The 16,901-nt window shown below is 37.9% G+C and overlaps 1 protein-coding gene and 1 long non-coding RNA gene across 5 annotated transcripts; one reads left to right on the forward strand and one right to left on the reverse strand.

Annotated features, from left to right (window-relative positions):
- The first annotated feature begins 849 nt into the window (after positions 1-849).
- On the forward strand, positions 850-3,148 carry LOC131306409 (uncharacterized). 3 transcript variants are annotated; one of them, XR_009193851.1, is made up of 2 exons: positions 850-1,083; positions 2,952-3,148. It is a non-coding gene; the product is annotated as an uncharacterized LOC131306409 (long non-coding RNA). The 3 variants fall into 3 exon arrangements; XR_009193852.1 differs by having other exon boundaries at positions 857-1,083; positions 2,459-3,148; XR_009193853.1 differs by having other exon boundaries at positions 876-1,083; positions 2,574-3,148.
- A 2,480-nt stretch (positions 3,149-5,628) lies between these two features.
- On the reverse strand, positions 5,629-9,936 carry LOC131306407 (uncharacterized). Of its 2 annotated transcripts, none has more exons than XM_058332628.1 (3): positions 9,670-9,936; positions 6,584-7,286; positions 5,629-5,983 (listed from the first exon to the last, which is right to left on the reverse strand). In XM_058332628.1, the coding sequence occupies exons 2-3, from the start codon at positions 7,124-7,126 to the stop codon at positions 5,897-5,899; spliced, it is 630 nt and encodes a 209-aa protein (XP_058188611.1). In that variant the 5' UTR covers positions 7,127-7,286; positions 9,670-9,936; the 3' UTR covers positions 5,629-5,896. The 2 variants fall into 2 exon arrangements, with proteins under 2 accessions (XP_058188611.1, XP_058188612.1); XM_058332629.1 differs by lacking the exon at positions 9,670-9,936 and adding an exon at positions 8,943-9,242.
- Positions 9,937-16,901: the final 6,965 nt, after the last annotated feature.

Genomic DNA, 16,901 nt, shown 5'->3' on the forward strand with positions numbered 1-16,901 from the left:
TTCACTAAATGCGAAAATAATCGTAACAATCAGCGTAATGTTATTGACACGATATTGTGGACATTTTTCTGTCAAAAACAAAGAATGTTAGGTCTGAAGGAAGTTTTAGAAACAAACCATCCATGGTTTGTATAAGTGAAGATCATGAAGCACAAACTTCTTTACCTCTTTTTTATTAGTGACCACAAATAGATATAGACGTACGCAGATTCATTCCTGCAAACTATAGTCACATAGGGTCAGAAATGAACTGTAAGATAAACAAACCCGTATTATGCCAAAAAATAATTTCAAAGAAATTACCTCAAGTAATTTCACATCACAGCTCAGTCATAGCTTCATTCTTGGAAAGAAAAAATAAAAAAGGGAAAAAAATGTAACAAATAGAAACCTCTGAGACGCACACAAAAAAAAGACAATGAAAAACACATTAAATTAAACCCAATCACCTTGTTAGAATTTGAAAGCAAGTAACTGATGTACCCACATAAACCCACTTCAAATTTTACACAAATACACCGATGACAAATATAAATCTCACAATTGAATAAAGGGTCAAAAGAAAAAAGGCCAAGAAACTAAAAGCAAGGGGAAGAATTTTGTACCTTTGAAGGAAGAACAACCAAGGGCACAGTTGTAGAGACCTGTATTTTTTAGGCCGTATTTATTTTTTTTCTTTTGCAATAGTATGACTTGTCAAGATAAACGGTGTGGATTTACGGTGTGACGTGTTCGTGAAAGGATATAAGGATATGATTAGGTGAGAGGTGCATGTGTGCGTTTGTGAAGTGAGAGCATGGGATAATTTTTCCCATCTTTTCCTCTCTTTTATTTCCCAGGAGATATTCTCTCCTTTATTTCTCCTCTCTCTCGGCCGACACTCTCTCTCTCTCTAGCTCTCACCTCTCCCATATCTTCTCTCCTCAATTTCACCTCCATGGAGTATGATTCCGAACAAAGTCCGAGAATTAAAGTTGTTCTACGGAACGAGGGCTACCTATCCATCCAAGAAAAATTACGATCGGATCACGTAGGAGTTTCGGTTTCGCTCGGATCTTTGGGGTTTTGCTCAAAACCCATGAGGTAGAAATTTCTTACTCTCGTTATGCGTTTATACGGTGTTTATGTACTTAGATCGTGCCTTGTTTCGTTGTTTGAGGTTGTTTCTTCCATTTTTGAGAATCTGCAGAACAGGGTCTTCGTTTTTGCAGTTTTATGCCTTCTTAAGCTCGGAATTAAATTTTGGGTTCCTCGTATGAAATAGAGTAGACTTAGAGCCCGTTCCAATGCCGCTGGAATCACTCGAAACCGTTGAGAATTGAATTTATGGTGATTTTTAGAATACTGGTCTGCAATCTGTCTCGTTTTCTGGGTTTCAGCCCACTTCGAACGGCCATAACTTCCTCGTCCGATGTCCGTTTTATGCAAATTTTATATTGGTTCGAAGGTCTTGAAGTTAGCTTTCATTTGCCACTGGAATCGTCTTAAAACTCTTAGTACACAGAAAGTGATGATTGTTTGAGTGGAGATGTGTCATTCTGCGTGACAGAATCATTTAGCCTCGGTAAACCCCTGTTTAACCACCCTTGGAGTGCAGATTTGACTAGGGTTCCTTCTCGTTTTTCAAACTTCGTTCAATCGCGAAACTTTTGGGACTGGAATCACTCAAAAATATTAAGAACTCGATTTATAATGATTTTTAGAAGATTGAACAAAAATCTGAAAATCTGGGCAGTGTATGAAGCTGCGTTTTTCGTCGTTAACTATGGTTAAACGACACTATTGGTTACGGGTCCTTATGGGTTTTAAAGATTGGTAAGTTGGTGATCTTTTGGCATTGGAATCATTGAAAAATGTGGAGTATGGAATATTTAATGTATGGTCGAACAGTGACTGCTCTCTGGGACAGTTTTCGTCCGTTGATTCTCGTTCGTTTGTTTCGACTCCCAATCACTTCTAACACCCTTTTAAACATCGTTAAACCATTCCTAAACTTGATTACTCAAGTTCCAATGAGTTAATGATTATTCTAATTCTTTCGTTACCCGTTAAGCGTAATCTTGGTGTCGTGGTAAATAGAATATGTGATGTAAGGTTATTTAGGAGTACCGAAGGCTAAGTGAGACGTTGTGGGAAGTATAGTTGGTAGACGTGAGCTTTTCTAGTGATCCGAGTGGTAGCATAGTAATGCGTGTCTACACGATTCACTTATCCTTCAAACTCCTTGGGCGCTCGTTCCATGAGATCTAAGTAATCAATATTAGCGAGTAGTATGTTGTAGAGTCACTATGGAGTTGGTACGATATTGTGATGTACAAAGAGAAAAAGGCGTGTACTAATTTGCTAGTCGATATTCTGTTATGATTGATCGTTTGGAGTACTTTGTCATGTGCTTGTCGATGCGTGTTTGACCTATAAGTCAGTTTGATTGATGTGCTTTATTGTGTCATGAGATTAGAGAAGCGTTTGATGAATGAGCTGTATGATTATTGGGATTTGATTGGCTGTAATTGAGAATTGGAATGAGGATGTGATTGCAACGCAAGGGGTGGAAATGCAGATTGCAACGTAAGGGGTGGTAATGCAGAGACCGAAATATTGGGTGATGTTGATTGCAACGCCAGGGGTGGAAATGCAAACTGCAACGCAATGGGTGGAAATGCAGAGTGACTGAGATTATGAGAAGTGTCGAAATGGTTGTGAACCTATTGTGAGTACGTTTGATTGATGTGATTTTAATAATGTTTCTACATGACATGTGAACGGTTAGGAATACTTACAAGTTGTTTGAAACTCTTTGGCCGTAGTCTGTCTTTCGTTGTGATAAACTCGTGTTTCTCATGTTCACTTATCGAATTCTTTCACTCTTTGTGCATACTTCATCGCATTTTCATATAGCTTGAGTATAGATTTCTCTACTGGGCTAGTGTAGCTCAACCTACCATTTTTAGGTACACTACATGGACACAGTTTTGGAGGGTGTGAAGTGCATGCAGACATCACAGGCTAAAGTTATTTTCTGAAGAACTTGTCTTTCCCTTGTAAATCAAACTGTATTGTACTATTCTAGTGGATGCCCGTGCCTGAAGGCACGGCGTGACGTATTCTAAACACAGTCTAAATGAAATATTAAATTGTACTTTTATGATTTTTGTGTGTGGATATAACGGTTATTTTTAACTCTATCTCACATAGACTGAATTTCATGTATGTGCATGTATATCCCACCTCATATGAGAGACGGTTACAAATAACAATTAAGTGAAAAAATTTCCCTCCTCCCAACAAAATCTACTTGTCGAAATTTCAAATTCATAGAATAGTCTAACACAACATGTGTTATCAAACTGGTGTAATTCCATTAGTTGTATCCAAGTATAGAAAAATAAGAACCTTAGCAATACAACGCCTAACATAATAGTTTTCGTAAGCTAACATAAACCAAGAATTCTTGTTATAAACATAAGAGTTTCCTTAAGTTTACATAGCCAAGAATTCTCGCTTTATTGACTATAACCTTTCCAAATAGCTAGTGAGATAAATAGAGAAAACATGATATTTATCGAATAAGTCGAATATGTGATAGATACCACGGTATTTACTGTTCATTCAGAGTGGTAGTTTGCGGCTCCGGTATGGAATAGCCAACATTGGTAAACATGAACGGGTATATATCTTCCTTTTGCCGATCAAAAAAAAATTGAGAGAGGAATGCTCTTTGTAAATATTTTGGTCAATTTGGATTCAATTTTGGTCAATTTGCCGATCAAAAAGTGTAATGATGATGGGTAAGTAGGGAAAATGGAGGAAAAAGTTGATGTGAAAGGTGTAATGATGATGTCTTTTTAATAAGTTGGAGTTACAAAACAGGACACTTAAAAATGGACGAAGGGAGTATAGTCCAGGAAAATCTACTCCATAATAGCTTATACTCCATATTTTTCTAACCGTTCCGCACAGTATTATTCTAACTGTTTGGCACAGTATTCAAAAAGTCATGAACGGAAATCGCCACAAAGAAAAAGAACGGTATAGGCTAGAAAAGGGAGAAAAAATTATGTCCGTTCAAAGCACTGTATTGTAAAGAAAAGAACGGTATAGTACAGGAAAAATCTACTTCATAATAATATACATCAGCCATATTTTTCAAATTTTGGCTGATTATAGCATTAGGATTAGTCACTAATTTCCAAAATATTATTAGTCAATAAAAGAAAGAGTGAGATTCGGATTAGGATTCGCCAACAAAAGAAAGACATGATTGATTTAATTTCCGGAATATAGCATTAGGATTATGATTATACAATTTTGGCTGATTAAACAATCATGCCTTTTCTGAAAATTGGCTGATTATACAATCATGCCTTTCCGGAATATCATTAGTTATAGATTAATAATAGGAAGTATGATCCGACGGCTACAAAGTTAATAGGAAATATGATTGAATGGTTGTAGATGGTGCTTTGTTTGTATGAATGGACATTTTGTATTCATTCAATCCGATGGCTACAAAGTTAATAGGAAGTATAATCCGACGGCTGGAAGGGTGCTCATGTTTGTATGAGTAGACAAAAGACCGCTCTATTTTATAATATAGATTATATGTTTCGACTTACACAAAAAACAAAAACACAAACAAAAAAACCTTGGAGGGTTTCAAAATGAAAAATTGCTCTTTTACACAAATTTTGTGTCTAAGAAACATATGAGTTCATCTTCTCCATAATAGAACACAGACCTCCCTTTTCTCATTCCAAATTCAAGCAAAATTTATCTTTCAATTTATAAATTTAACTTGTCCATTGGAGTGATCACCCAGGATAATGACTACTTACCAATCCATAATGATCAGAGTCTAAAAAGTACAAAATTATAATCAGAAACAAAAAAAAAAAAAAAAACACTGAAGACAGAAATAATATCTTTTTTTTCTAAAGTGTCCTCTTACTATTATGACTTTTTTTTTCAACATCGGCCCATATTATTGGAGTATATTTTTTTTGATTTCTCTTATCAAGACAAATGATTAACCCCAAAAATTACAACGAAAAACTCAACAAAAAGTTATGAAAAATAAAAAATTACCAAAAAAGAGTTTTAGACAAAAGTTTACGATGGAGCCTTGATGCTCCAATGACTAAGGTAGGTCTACGGTCCATCTTTTCTCTTCCATTTAAGAAATAGTACCAAAAACAAGATCTGAATTAGGCATTCTCTTTGAAACATGAAGTTGAATGTATTGAAGACTTCGATACCTTATTATAAAACAAAATGGCATAACCAACTGCCATAGCTCAATTAACCGCCCTATTATGGGGATTCTTTCTTGAAGTATAGTTCAAGGGTAACTCACTCTCAAATGGGAGGTATCAGGCCAATTCTTGTGTCATTTGATTACTTCTCACCCAACATAAGGATTAATTCACAAGTTATAGTCATTGTGTCGTTGGGTTGGCCTTGTTTTCTTTTTTGTTTTTTTGGGTAAATGGTGGCTGCCGAAGGATTAACGTTTTCATTCTGCCTGCCGAAGGTAAAGAGGGGAAAGAGAAAACTCATCTTACACCAGCCTTTAAAGAAGGAACCCTATTTGCTGCTTAGTGGCATGCGGGCATGGTGCCCAATCAGAAATTCAGACCATACCCTAACACCATTGCCACACAATAGTCTCTCCAAATTAGACAAAACCACACAAAAGGGTCTCACAAAACCAAAAACAAAAAAAAAAACAAAAAAGGAAAGCAAAGAATACAAATAGGTCTTACATCAGCTGCGGATTAGAATATCAATGCTAATAAAGCAAGTTTGCATTGTTGCACTAGAACATAGGCTTATAGGCAAACACCAGAGTTTCTTCCTCTCTGCTGGCATAGAGACAATCAGACAACGCTGTTTTACCTCAGGTTTCTTGCTTCGTCTCCTTGGGCACAAAAGCATCAGTCAATGCAGATCTCGACACCAACGAAGCCACCAAGAGACGCAAAGTCTGCAATATGAATGTATCAGCAGAGAGTGAAATTGAAACTACTACAGTCAGCAAACTACTACACCAAGCCACAGTTACAGGCTCAAACTAAGGGCACAACTTGGGAAGTTAAAGTGCTGTGGTGCAAGCCAATGAATTGTGTTTAGTGCACAAGGTTTGAGAATATTTCTCAGAACGTTGATAGTAAAAACCTGTTACATGAAATCTTCAAAATATATGAAGAACAGTGTCCGGTTCTTGAGACATGAGTAAGGGTACATCATATGTGTTAACATTTTTCTAGGACATTCACCTTGAAAGCACATTAAGTACCAAAAACTTTCTGAAAAGTCTGGCTGGTCGAACGCATATTACTGCAGAACTATTTATGCAATGATGCGATTCTCATATTATGCATGCCATGGTACCTCGCAAACAATATCAACCTTAAAAAATAAAGAAATCCAATAAGAAACGTGAATATTTCAGTGTCCCAGTGTCCTCAATGAGAATGAGATGAATCCCACACTCAGACACATACACTAAGGGCCGTACCCTTCACCCGTATCTGAGTCCATGTGACATCTAATATAATTTGACAGCAGTTAACTTACGCCTTACCTCCTCCTCACCCATATTCACCTCCAATTCCTGAATGTCGCTGAGAGGTACCTTTAATCGGTTGATAAGAGATATGCCTGAGATAGGAGATAAAGGTTCTATCGATAAACTATCCGTCACCATGAACATAGACGGTCCTTTCACTAGTCTGCCACCAATTTTAACTTCCTGCGGAGGGGACTCTGAACTCAAATGAATGCATTCAATTTTGAATAGGGAAGAAAGAGTCGACCATGACAGGTTTCCAACTTCAATACCAATTAGTTTGTTGTCATATGAGGTACCAGGGGCTAGTTTTGGATCGAGTAGAATTGACTTCATCTCCTCTGATTTGTAGAACTTGTTGACATCAAAATCTTGGACACTCTTGTATAAATTGCCCAGGCATCCCTTGAAGGACAAATAAGGAAATTTCTTAAAGATATAACCAATTGGAAATGAGAAGAAACTGTATAGGAGATTCACAAAATTCTCTTCAACTTCTGCATACAGCGCCCTATTCTTCGATCTGTTTATGATAAGCTTCAAGTTTATCTTTTTCATCCTTATTGCTTGTGTCCACGTCTCTTTGAGATAGATTCATCATCCTCGGTCCATACTGTCCATAATTAATCATGGGCTTTGTCTTACTGAAGGGATGTTCCAATATGGAGTCAGAAAAAGGCGTCCTTGATGCTAATGAACACTTGAGCAATTTCAGAACCTGAGACAGATGGATACAAACAAGTAGTTCCAAAAAAATAAGGGCACGGAGTCATGGACAAGGCCTGGAACACGGCAAAAGTGTGTGTATGTGTGTATGTATGCATATATATATATGCAAGTATGGAAATATGTGGATTTTATAGGTATTGAGTTGTTATTTGTGTAACGGCCCGAAAATTCGGAGACATTAAAAAAAAAATAATGAAAAGATTATTTCCACAAAAGAAATTCATAGATTTACTGCATCACCATTTCAAAAGCAAATCTCATTATTTTACAACCGTTTCGAATAAATCAACATATTAAAATTTTCAAATAAATTTAGAAGCTTCCAAAATAAAGTCGACTTAAATTAATCAGAGCGACTATGCGCACGGAAACCAAGATTTTCAGCTTCTTTCTCAATAGGATTGAACTCGATCGAATCGTACGACACTTCTGCTCCGTCTTCGCTACCTGGCATTCGAGTTACCAGGGCAACATAGTACCGTGAGCGATGACGCTCAGTAGCCAAAACCCACCCGAACCCATAACTTACAAGCAATAGGATATACAATTGAAATGCATTAAAATAACATAAAAAGAGAACAATTAATCATTTCATTACTATCCTTTAACTTATGTGAAATCTCGGATCTTATCCACAGATCCGTTCCTATCCATAACCTCTGGCACAAACACTGGTGTGGTCCGACTCCCTTTTTCCAGATCCGGATGAAAGATACCTAAGTTATATACCCGGGTATCCCATCCGCAACCATAAATTCGGATAAAACTTCACCGGCAACGCTCAAGCGCCGTCTAGGCCGGGTTGAACTTCACCGGCAACGCTCAAGCGCCGTCTAGCCCGGGTTGTGACGCAAGCACAATGCCACCCTTATGTCCCGTCCCAACATCCGAGAGCCGACCACCACCATGCCGTACCCAGGGTTCGTAAATCCACACTTTCAACAAATCACCACCAATCAACCTCCAACAATTCAATCCCCGGATTCCTTGTCCGGAATCACAATCACAGCCTCTCACATTATCCATTTTCCTTTAAACTTACTTTCACGTCTAATATGTTAAATCCGCACATCGTAACCAACCCCGGGAACCTATTTGGCCAATCTATCAATACAATAACATTTCACACAATTCAATATTTTTTTTACGAACAGGCTAACAATAATTAATTCTACGATAATAACAAAACATGCGATAAAACAAATCATGTAGTAAAATTAATTATGCAATTAAAACAAATCAAGTAATTCTTTTTATTTTCTCTTATCCTTTTCACAACTAAAATCTACGTTTACTATTAATCATCTTGGAGTATCGTCAGTACCAAAATAATTCATGATCACAATGAAACTAGGATTTAATCGAAACTAAATAACTTGGGGTTTATAGTATTAACCTTTAATACTCAAGGTCCAATTTATAAACTTCTCTAACTTGAGGGCTAAACTGTACTTAATCTAAAACAATTTTTATGAAAGAAAACAGTAGCCATGGCCAACAGACACCGCGGCCATGGATTTCGGAAAATCCAACGGGTTTCGGCCGGCTTACGATCGGCGACGTCGGGTTCGATTATTTTCATACCGAAATACAAAACAATCAATATGGAACATAAAATATATTTAGGGAGGTAAGTTCGGACTACCTCTCGTCCGGCGAAATAGTTTTCGGAGAGATTTCAGGACGGGTCGGATCGGCGGCGGCTCGGTCGAAAGGTGGTAGTGTACGGCAGTGGAGATGGCTCCTGTGGTGGTGATAGCCGGTGGTGATGACTGCTCCGGTGGTGAGAGAATGTACGGCGATGGAGGTGGCGATGGAGGTGGTTCCGACTGGTGGAGGAGGTGTTGGGTTGCGGCTGCCGGTGGAGATGGTGGAGTGGCGCGGTCCACGGTGGTGCCTCTCTCTTTCTTACAGTGCCGAATGGGGAAGGATTTTGGCTGTCTGGGAAAAAAATGAAATGGAGGAAGGGTATTAAAATGGGTTGAGTTTTGCACGGGGCTAATACCCAATGGTTAAAAATGTGCTGTCAACACTAGAGGAAAATAGGGAGGGATAAGGGGATTTGGTCTCTCCTCTCTCAGCCGAATATTTTGAAGGAAAAGGTGAGGGTTGTTCCGGAACAACAACACACGCACACACTACTAAAATTACTCGCTGAACACACGCGCACACAATCAATTACAAAATAAAATTTGGTGTGCCGAAATAAATAATTTTTCGAACAAAAATATTATTTTTGTTTTGATAATTATTATTATTTATTAAAAAAATACAGGTCTTTACAATTTGTATGCATATTGTATTTAGTGACACGGTACATCATAGCTTTCCATTTATGGAATTTGGAACAAAAAAATGATTTCGTTATTTACCTCATCCTTTCCTATGTTCAGCAATCTCTCTTCTATTTTGCTCCCATCTAATGCTCCAAAATTGCCAAGCAGAGACAAGCCAGCCATGGTAGACATAGGCAACACTTGAAAGTCATCGGTTATCATAAAACGCACGGTTGGTTTAATAAATCCACTTCCACCTTGGGGAACTGGATTTAATAGATTTAACTCGTAGTGTAAGGCTTTTCCGCACGGGCAAGAATCATTTTGGTCATAACTCACAATACTACAACCCTGACGGCAACACACATACTCCAATACTTGCTTTTTTTACATTCAGACAAATCTACCTTTAGGTTCCTACAGTAGACATCAGTTGCACATTGCGGACGAAGAAGTATCCCTTTGTGCTCACTTGATAGAAAGTCCTCATCAAACTTTCATATAAGTTGTTTAAACAGCCAATCTTCTCCTTCAAAAAGTGCTCACGAGTGAGTCTGACAATTGTTCCAATAGGTATCGTAAGGAAGCTGAACAGAACATCCACAAAATCCTTGTTTGCCTCCACAAAAACAATTCGATTTTTCTCTTTCTCCACAAGGATCTTCAAACTCATAGTTTGAGAAGCCTCGCTTGCCATGATTTTCAATAAAAACTTGAGTGACTAACTTCAAGATAACAGTAATTCGCTTGACGAGTATTGTTGGCTTATGTTGGAACTTGTATCCCTTGCATCAACCACTAAAAATGGAAAAGATTAATAGAAAGATGCTTAAAAAACTGTCCGTGAAAAACACAACAATATTGAGTTGCAACACCAAAAGAAATCCATGGCACCAATATTGCATTCGAGGAAATTCTTGAAATGTAGATGTTTTGCGATTAAGCAATGGAAACCGCATTTACAAATGTCAAACATTGAACTTTCTTGGTGCAATGCCGGTGTAAGTGTACAATGTTACTATTAAGTTCTCGACAGAGGACGGTTATGGTTGCAATACAAAAGTATACACCGGTATTCGGTTGGGCCTCCATGTTCCACGTGCAGACTGCCGAATCATTTAGAGGCTATAATCAAAACAAGAGTAAATTCCTTCATAGCATGTTTCATAGGAAAGTCACTAACCTATAAAATTCCAATCTTCTAAAGTTTTTTTTTTTTTTTTTTTTGGGATAGTCAAATAGGACCGGGGAAGTCCCCTTTTGCATCACAAGTATCAAACAAGGAATAGCCATTGAATGAGAGGATCCTTACTCATGGAGAAACATTGTTTAAAAGGATGTAAAATTAGGACGGAAAAAATAACTCCAAGCAGAAGAATTTAGCAAGTCCTAGTACATGTATGTTACCCGTCACCTCCGCCAGAGAGTATTGCCCTCACAACATACCAGTATCACTGCACTCATGTCGGGACCGAGCCTAAGAACCCATCACGTGTGGGTGGTGTTGGAAGTAAGGCCCCATTCTCCTCAATTTTTTTTGTCTAAAACTTTTTTCGGCAACTTTTTTACTTTTTGCAACTTTTTGCAGATCTTTTCATAGTAAATTTTGGGGTTAATCATCGGTCTCGACGAGAGAAATCAAAATAGTATAATGGGAAGTGCTACAATACACACATCTTATTTGGGTGTGTATCATATACACCCTTATTAAAATACACCAAAATGTTATGAATCCAAAAATGTTACGAATCTATTGCTAAAAAGTTACGAATCATATTGTTAAAAAGTTACGAATTTTTAGTATAAAAGTTACGATACGAAATAAAATGTTATGAATGACCGGTCCTACAAATAATTTTTTATGAGGTGGCACAATATGAACCACACAATAGATGCATATGGTACACACCTTAAAGGGGTGTGTATTGAAGATTTTCCCTAGTATAATAATATGAACCGATGTTGAAAAAAATTCATATATACGGCACTTTATACAAAAAATATTCGTATTTTTTTTGTCTTTAGTATTTTTTTAATACTTTTAGTCATAATTTTTTACGTACTTTTTAGGCTCATCAAGTCGAGATGGACAGCGAATCAAAAAGACAAAATGCAAATCTAACTAAAGTTCAAAAAAGACGAACAAAACACATAAAATGAAGATGACAGTTAAGGAGAATTAGTTCCAATGGGGGCTGCGGACTTGAACTTGGGCTTGTCCAACCAAGGCCAAGTTTTCGACTGCTGAACCAACCCCTCATTAGTTACCCTGATACAGTTCAAAGGTTCAAGTCGTATACAAATGTCCATATATTAGCACAAACTAGAATTCTACTGATGGATGGCCCACCCCTCAAATGTAAGTGTTTGTAAAAGTGTGTTTGGTTGAAGGACAAATTTGGTGATGAAAAAGTGAAACGACAAGAAGTAACCGAAGTAACCATGGAGGGACGATGAAGAAGGCGGCATAAACAAGCGGAATGAGTAGAGTAGTGCTCAAAGATGATCCAAGTTAAGTAGTGTGTCGTACCTGTGAGTCACTGCGGGAGATCCAGCAAACCAAACCAGTATTGCTTCTTTGATGAACGATTTTGGAATTGGGAAAGACAGTGGCAACAGTAAACTAAAAGGACAATTATTAAAAGCATCTCCAATAACATAAAGTCTGCCGGCACAGCAAATCTGTACACAGATTTCTATGTGGGACAAGTGATCCGAGTCATTCATTACACAGATTTCTATGTGGAGCCCACTAAATATCCCATACAAGTGATCCGAGCCGTTCATTATTTTTAAAACATTTTTTCAAGGGCCCTCGTGAAAAATCAGCTCAATCCGATACCTATAAGTACTTGATCTAATCGTCTAACTTTTCATTCTCTAAAAACTTGAATGAAAAGTTAGATGATTAAATCAAGTACTTATAGGTATCGGATTGAGCTGATTTTTCTCGGAGGCCCTTGAAAAAATGTTTTAAACATAAAGAACGGCTCGAATCACTTGTGTGGGACCCGTAGTAGGCCTCACATAGAAATCTGTGCACAAATTTGCTGTGCCAATAGACTGGCTCCTCCAATCTCTATTATCAAACAGAATGGTGTGTGGACAAGTTGTTGGAATGACTTAGATTCATTTGATCCAAAGGCTGTAATGCATCCTCCTACTTCCCGGTTAAATGTCCATGGTTTTCACCTAAATCACACAACTGCCATCCCCTTCAACCGAAATGCGTAGTGCCACAGGCACGGGCTAACACTAGTAACTCTATAATACTCCCTCCGTCCCTAAATAAGTGTCCGGCGCGCAAAACTAGGCTTTACAAAATATGCATATTTTTTATTAAAAAATTTAATTTTTTTTCACAATCTAATTGAACTCATTGCTATCTATTGATTTGTGGAAAAAAATTAAATTTTTTAATGAAACAAATGCATCTTTTTGAAGGCCTAGTTTTGCTCGCCGGACACTTATTTAGGGACGAAGGGAGTACACTACAAGGACAATTATTAAAAGCATCTCCAATAACTCTGTACTCCCTCCCTCCGTTTCAAATTAAGAATCCCTTATTCAATTTTAGGATGTTCCAAAATGATTGTCCTTTTCAAAAAAATGGAAGTGAAAATTTGATCAAATTTCAAAAGTGTCCCTCTTATTTGAATACAAATGGTGCAAAATAAGTAAAATATAGGGGTAATGGTGGAAAGTAGGTGTAATAATTACATGCCCCTTAAAAAAGTTGAAATTCCTAAAAGGGACTCTCATTTAGGAACGGAGGGAGTAATACACTATAATGTTGTGTTTGAATGAGTTTTTGAAAAAAAAAATTATGATAGTAATGATTGAAAGTAAGAATAATGAGTGAAGAGAGAAATTAGAATAATAATAAAAATAAGGATAATAGGTATTTTTTGAGTAGGATTTTTTTTTTTCAAAAAAGGAAACGAACAAGGCATAAATGGCTAAAGTTGTAGCTAGCAAATGGGCAAAAAGTGACTCCAATGTACTTGATAAATTGGTCCATAAACTCATGACTGCACAAGTCACCTTATAAATTTGGCCACAAATATATAGTCACTAGTGAATTTGGGAGGTAACATATGTTCACCTTAAATAAGTTATTCGTTCTATTCAACTACTTTATGCGTGTGATAGTTGTAATCATTACAAAGTATCAGTTACCATTTTGATATATTTGTTTTCCTATTTCATCATAAAAGAAAATATTTATACAAAGAAACATCGCTTAAAAAGTGAGGGTAAAAGAATATACTTTAAAAAAGAAATAATTTGATGGCTACAAAGGTTTTTTTTTTTTTTTTGTCAAACCGAAAGGAGAATTTATTATCACAACATAGAAGATGAGCCATAGGCTTTAACATCATCAAGGGCTAGGGTCAAGAGCCATTGGGGAAAATCACCCCTCCAACTTATCAACCCATTATCCGATAGGGATTTCCTAGCCACAAAGTGTGCTACCCTATTACAACCATGTTTCACATGAGAAAAGAGACACGAGGAAAAATTCAAAGCAATCTGGAGACAATCTAAAATAATGGTATCACAGTCAACGAAGGATCGATAGCCGTTGAGAGCTTGAACAATCTGAAGTGCATCCCCCTCAACGATAATTCGAGAATAATCCCAACGTAAAGCAGTAGTAAGACCGAACCGGAATCCCAAAGCTTCAATTACACGAGGAGAGAGAGGACCCTTAAATATTCCCATTGCTGCTCCCACCAATATTGCATCTCTATTCTGAGCCACAAAACCCACACCACCATTGCCATCCTGAGAATTTAGAGCACCATCAACATTTATCTTTATGTAACCTTCGAGTGGAGACTGCCAGATTTGGGTACAAAGAGAAGACAAGGGAGGAGCCCTGTGTTCCAATAAATCACACGCCACCTTGAATTCTTTCCACGCCAATAGAGCTTTTTCATAAACTACTAATGGTTCCTATTGCTGTCCTTCAAACAAATCCTGGTTTCTATTTTTCCAAATCGACCAGCAAATCATGGACGCAAGAGCTTTCCCATCCCAACTGTCCACCTCCGAAATCTTCCCTTATGGTAAAGACATCCACCATTGCTGAAAACTCAAATGTTTCTAACTAGAAACAGCATTTAGGGGGCCAAATTTCCACACCTTCCTTGCCCTCTTGCAACGAAAAAAAACATGCTTGATCGTTTCAAGTTCTTTGCAACAGTGAAAACAAAATGGGTCCCCAATAACTTGTCTATGATGAAGGTTGGCAGCCACAGCTAGTGCATTATGAGAGCATTTCCAAATGAAATGACGTACCTTACTTGGGATCTGAAGCTTCCAAATGGCCTTCCAATTCACTCGATCCAGTCCTCCCGAACTCGGTCCCCCCTTCACAGTGGTTTTCTTAGGAAATAGAAGGGATTTTGCTACATGGTAAGCTGACCGGACCGTAAATTTGCCATCATCAATGTAATGCCATACCCCCTTGTCTGGAATTCCTTGTTGACTGACTCGGATAGCCAAAATATCTTGGGCATCTATAGGGCCGAAAAATTCTCTCACCAAGCTGTCATTCCATTCGTGTCGTTCCTCATCAATAAGATCAGATACTTTTTGTGGTAAAGGGGCTAAATGTGATCCCACAGGAGGTGTGCTTAGGACCTTGAAGGATAGGGCTCGGGGTAACCACGGTTCCGACCACAGATTTATAGCTTTGCCATCGCCAACCACGCCGAAGAACTTCACGCCCTGCTAGAATACTGCGCCAAGTCCACGAAGCCGTTCCTGGACATTGAGCTTCCCAAAAAGAAGAACTAGGAAAATACTTACCCCGAAAAACCTTTTGGAAGAGAGATGGTGGGCCTGTGACCAAGCGCCACCCTTGCTTGGCAAGAAATGCTAGATTGAAAGCGTGTAGGTCACGGAACCCCATTCCACCCATGGATTTGGTGTCACACAACGTATCCCAACTGACCCACTGAAGTTTTCTCTCCCCCTTCTTGCTGCCCCACCAAAATCTGCTCATGGATTTACACAGTTGCCGGCAAAGCCCTTTCGGTAGGAGGAAACACTGCATAACATAGTTGGGCATGGTCATTACCACTGATTTAAGAAGAACTTCCCTACCCGCATTATTAAGTCTTGCCTCCGACCAGCCCTTTAACTTTGTGCCCACGCAATCTGTAACATATGAGAATACAGCCCTCTTGGATTTTCCAATGATTGACGGTAGCCCCAAATATTTGCTCCCTCCAGTCTCGAGTCTGATATTCATCACATTTGCAATCTCAATCTTGACAATGTGAGGCATGTTCGGGCTAAAGAAGAAAGAGGATTTGTCCCGATTAACCATCTGACTCGATGCTTGTTCATACTTGTTAAGGATCCCATTAATAGTCTAGCAGCTGTCTAGAGTGGCTTCCCCAAAAACAATCGTGATGGCTACAAAGTTAACATGAAGTGATCTAATGATTGTAGAGGTTATAATGAAACTTTGTGGGCCTAATGAAACTTTTTTTCTAGGCATAAAAAGAAACCACTTTATTTTATAATATAAATTAGTGCTTGCTCGTGCCTACGACATTACGCACCCTAGTTAGAATTATCCGTGCCTATGGCACTTGCTAACTAGTGGCTAAAACACTAAATCAATTTATTAGTGTGTAGTATGTGATTCTCTTCTTAGTGACACGAAAGAGAATTTTCCGTGCTTACAGCACTCCCCCAACTAAACTTTTAAGCTAGCTACAAAGAACTATCAATTTGCTTATGGAATCCCTTAAAATACCAAGTAAAAAAGTTAAAATAGCATTACTATGGATCCCCCACAACATACATTAAACTCATTTGCAAAAATGAAAGAACATATTATAACCCAGAAATCAAATATCTCAATGTAACTTCAATCACTAATAGTTATCAAACGCCATAAACTAACCATATAAAGAGCAAAAAAAAAATTAGTTCGGACCGTGAGAAAAAAACAAGCTATCGAAAAAAACTTCAGAGAACTCAGGTTTTGGTTGAAATACCTTAGGGTAAGCGATCACCAGAGGCATAGTGCTTGCCCGTGCCTACGGCACTACCCACTCCGATTGGAATTGGTTCAATTTGCTAAAAATTATGTACCCATGGAGTTACTATTCTGAAGTTCAATTTCTGCCAAGACTTGCATCAATTTTTACCCATGTAGGTATGGGCAACCCGATGATAACAGAAAAAAGAAGGGAGAAAAAGAAAAAGAATGGTCTGAAAACACATAGACCTGGGCGCAGATTACACTATTAAACTATCGTTCAAAATGGAAAGTCAAAAGGAGTCAAAATAATAAAACTCGATTA

Source organism: Rhododendron vialii, chromosome 11a, assembly GCF_030253575.1.
Source record: "Rhododendron vialii isolate Sample 1 chromosome 11a, ASM3025357v1".
Lineage (NCBI taxonomy): Eukaryota > Viridiplantae > Streptophyta > Magnoliopsida > Ericales > Ericaceae > Rhododendron > Rhododendron vialii.

Coding starts and splice junctions, on each gene's coding strand:
- LOC131306407 (XM_058332628.1), bottom strand. CDS start 7,126: ATGAAAAAGATAAACTTGAAGCTTATCATAAACAGATCGAAGAATAGG. Junction 5,984..6,583: donor TGAATATGGGTGAGGAGGAG/GTAAGGCGTAAG, acceptor TTCATATTGCAG/ACTTTGCGTCTCTTGGTGGC.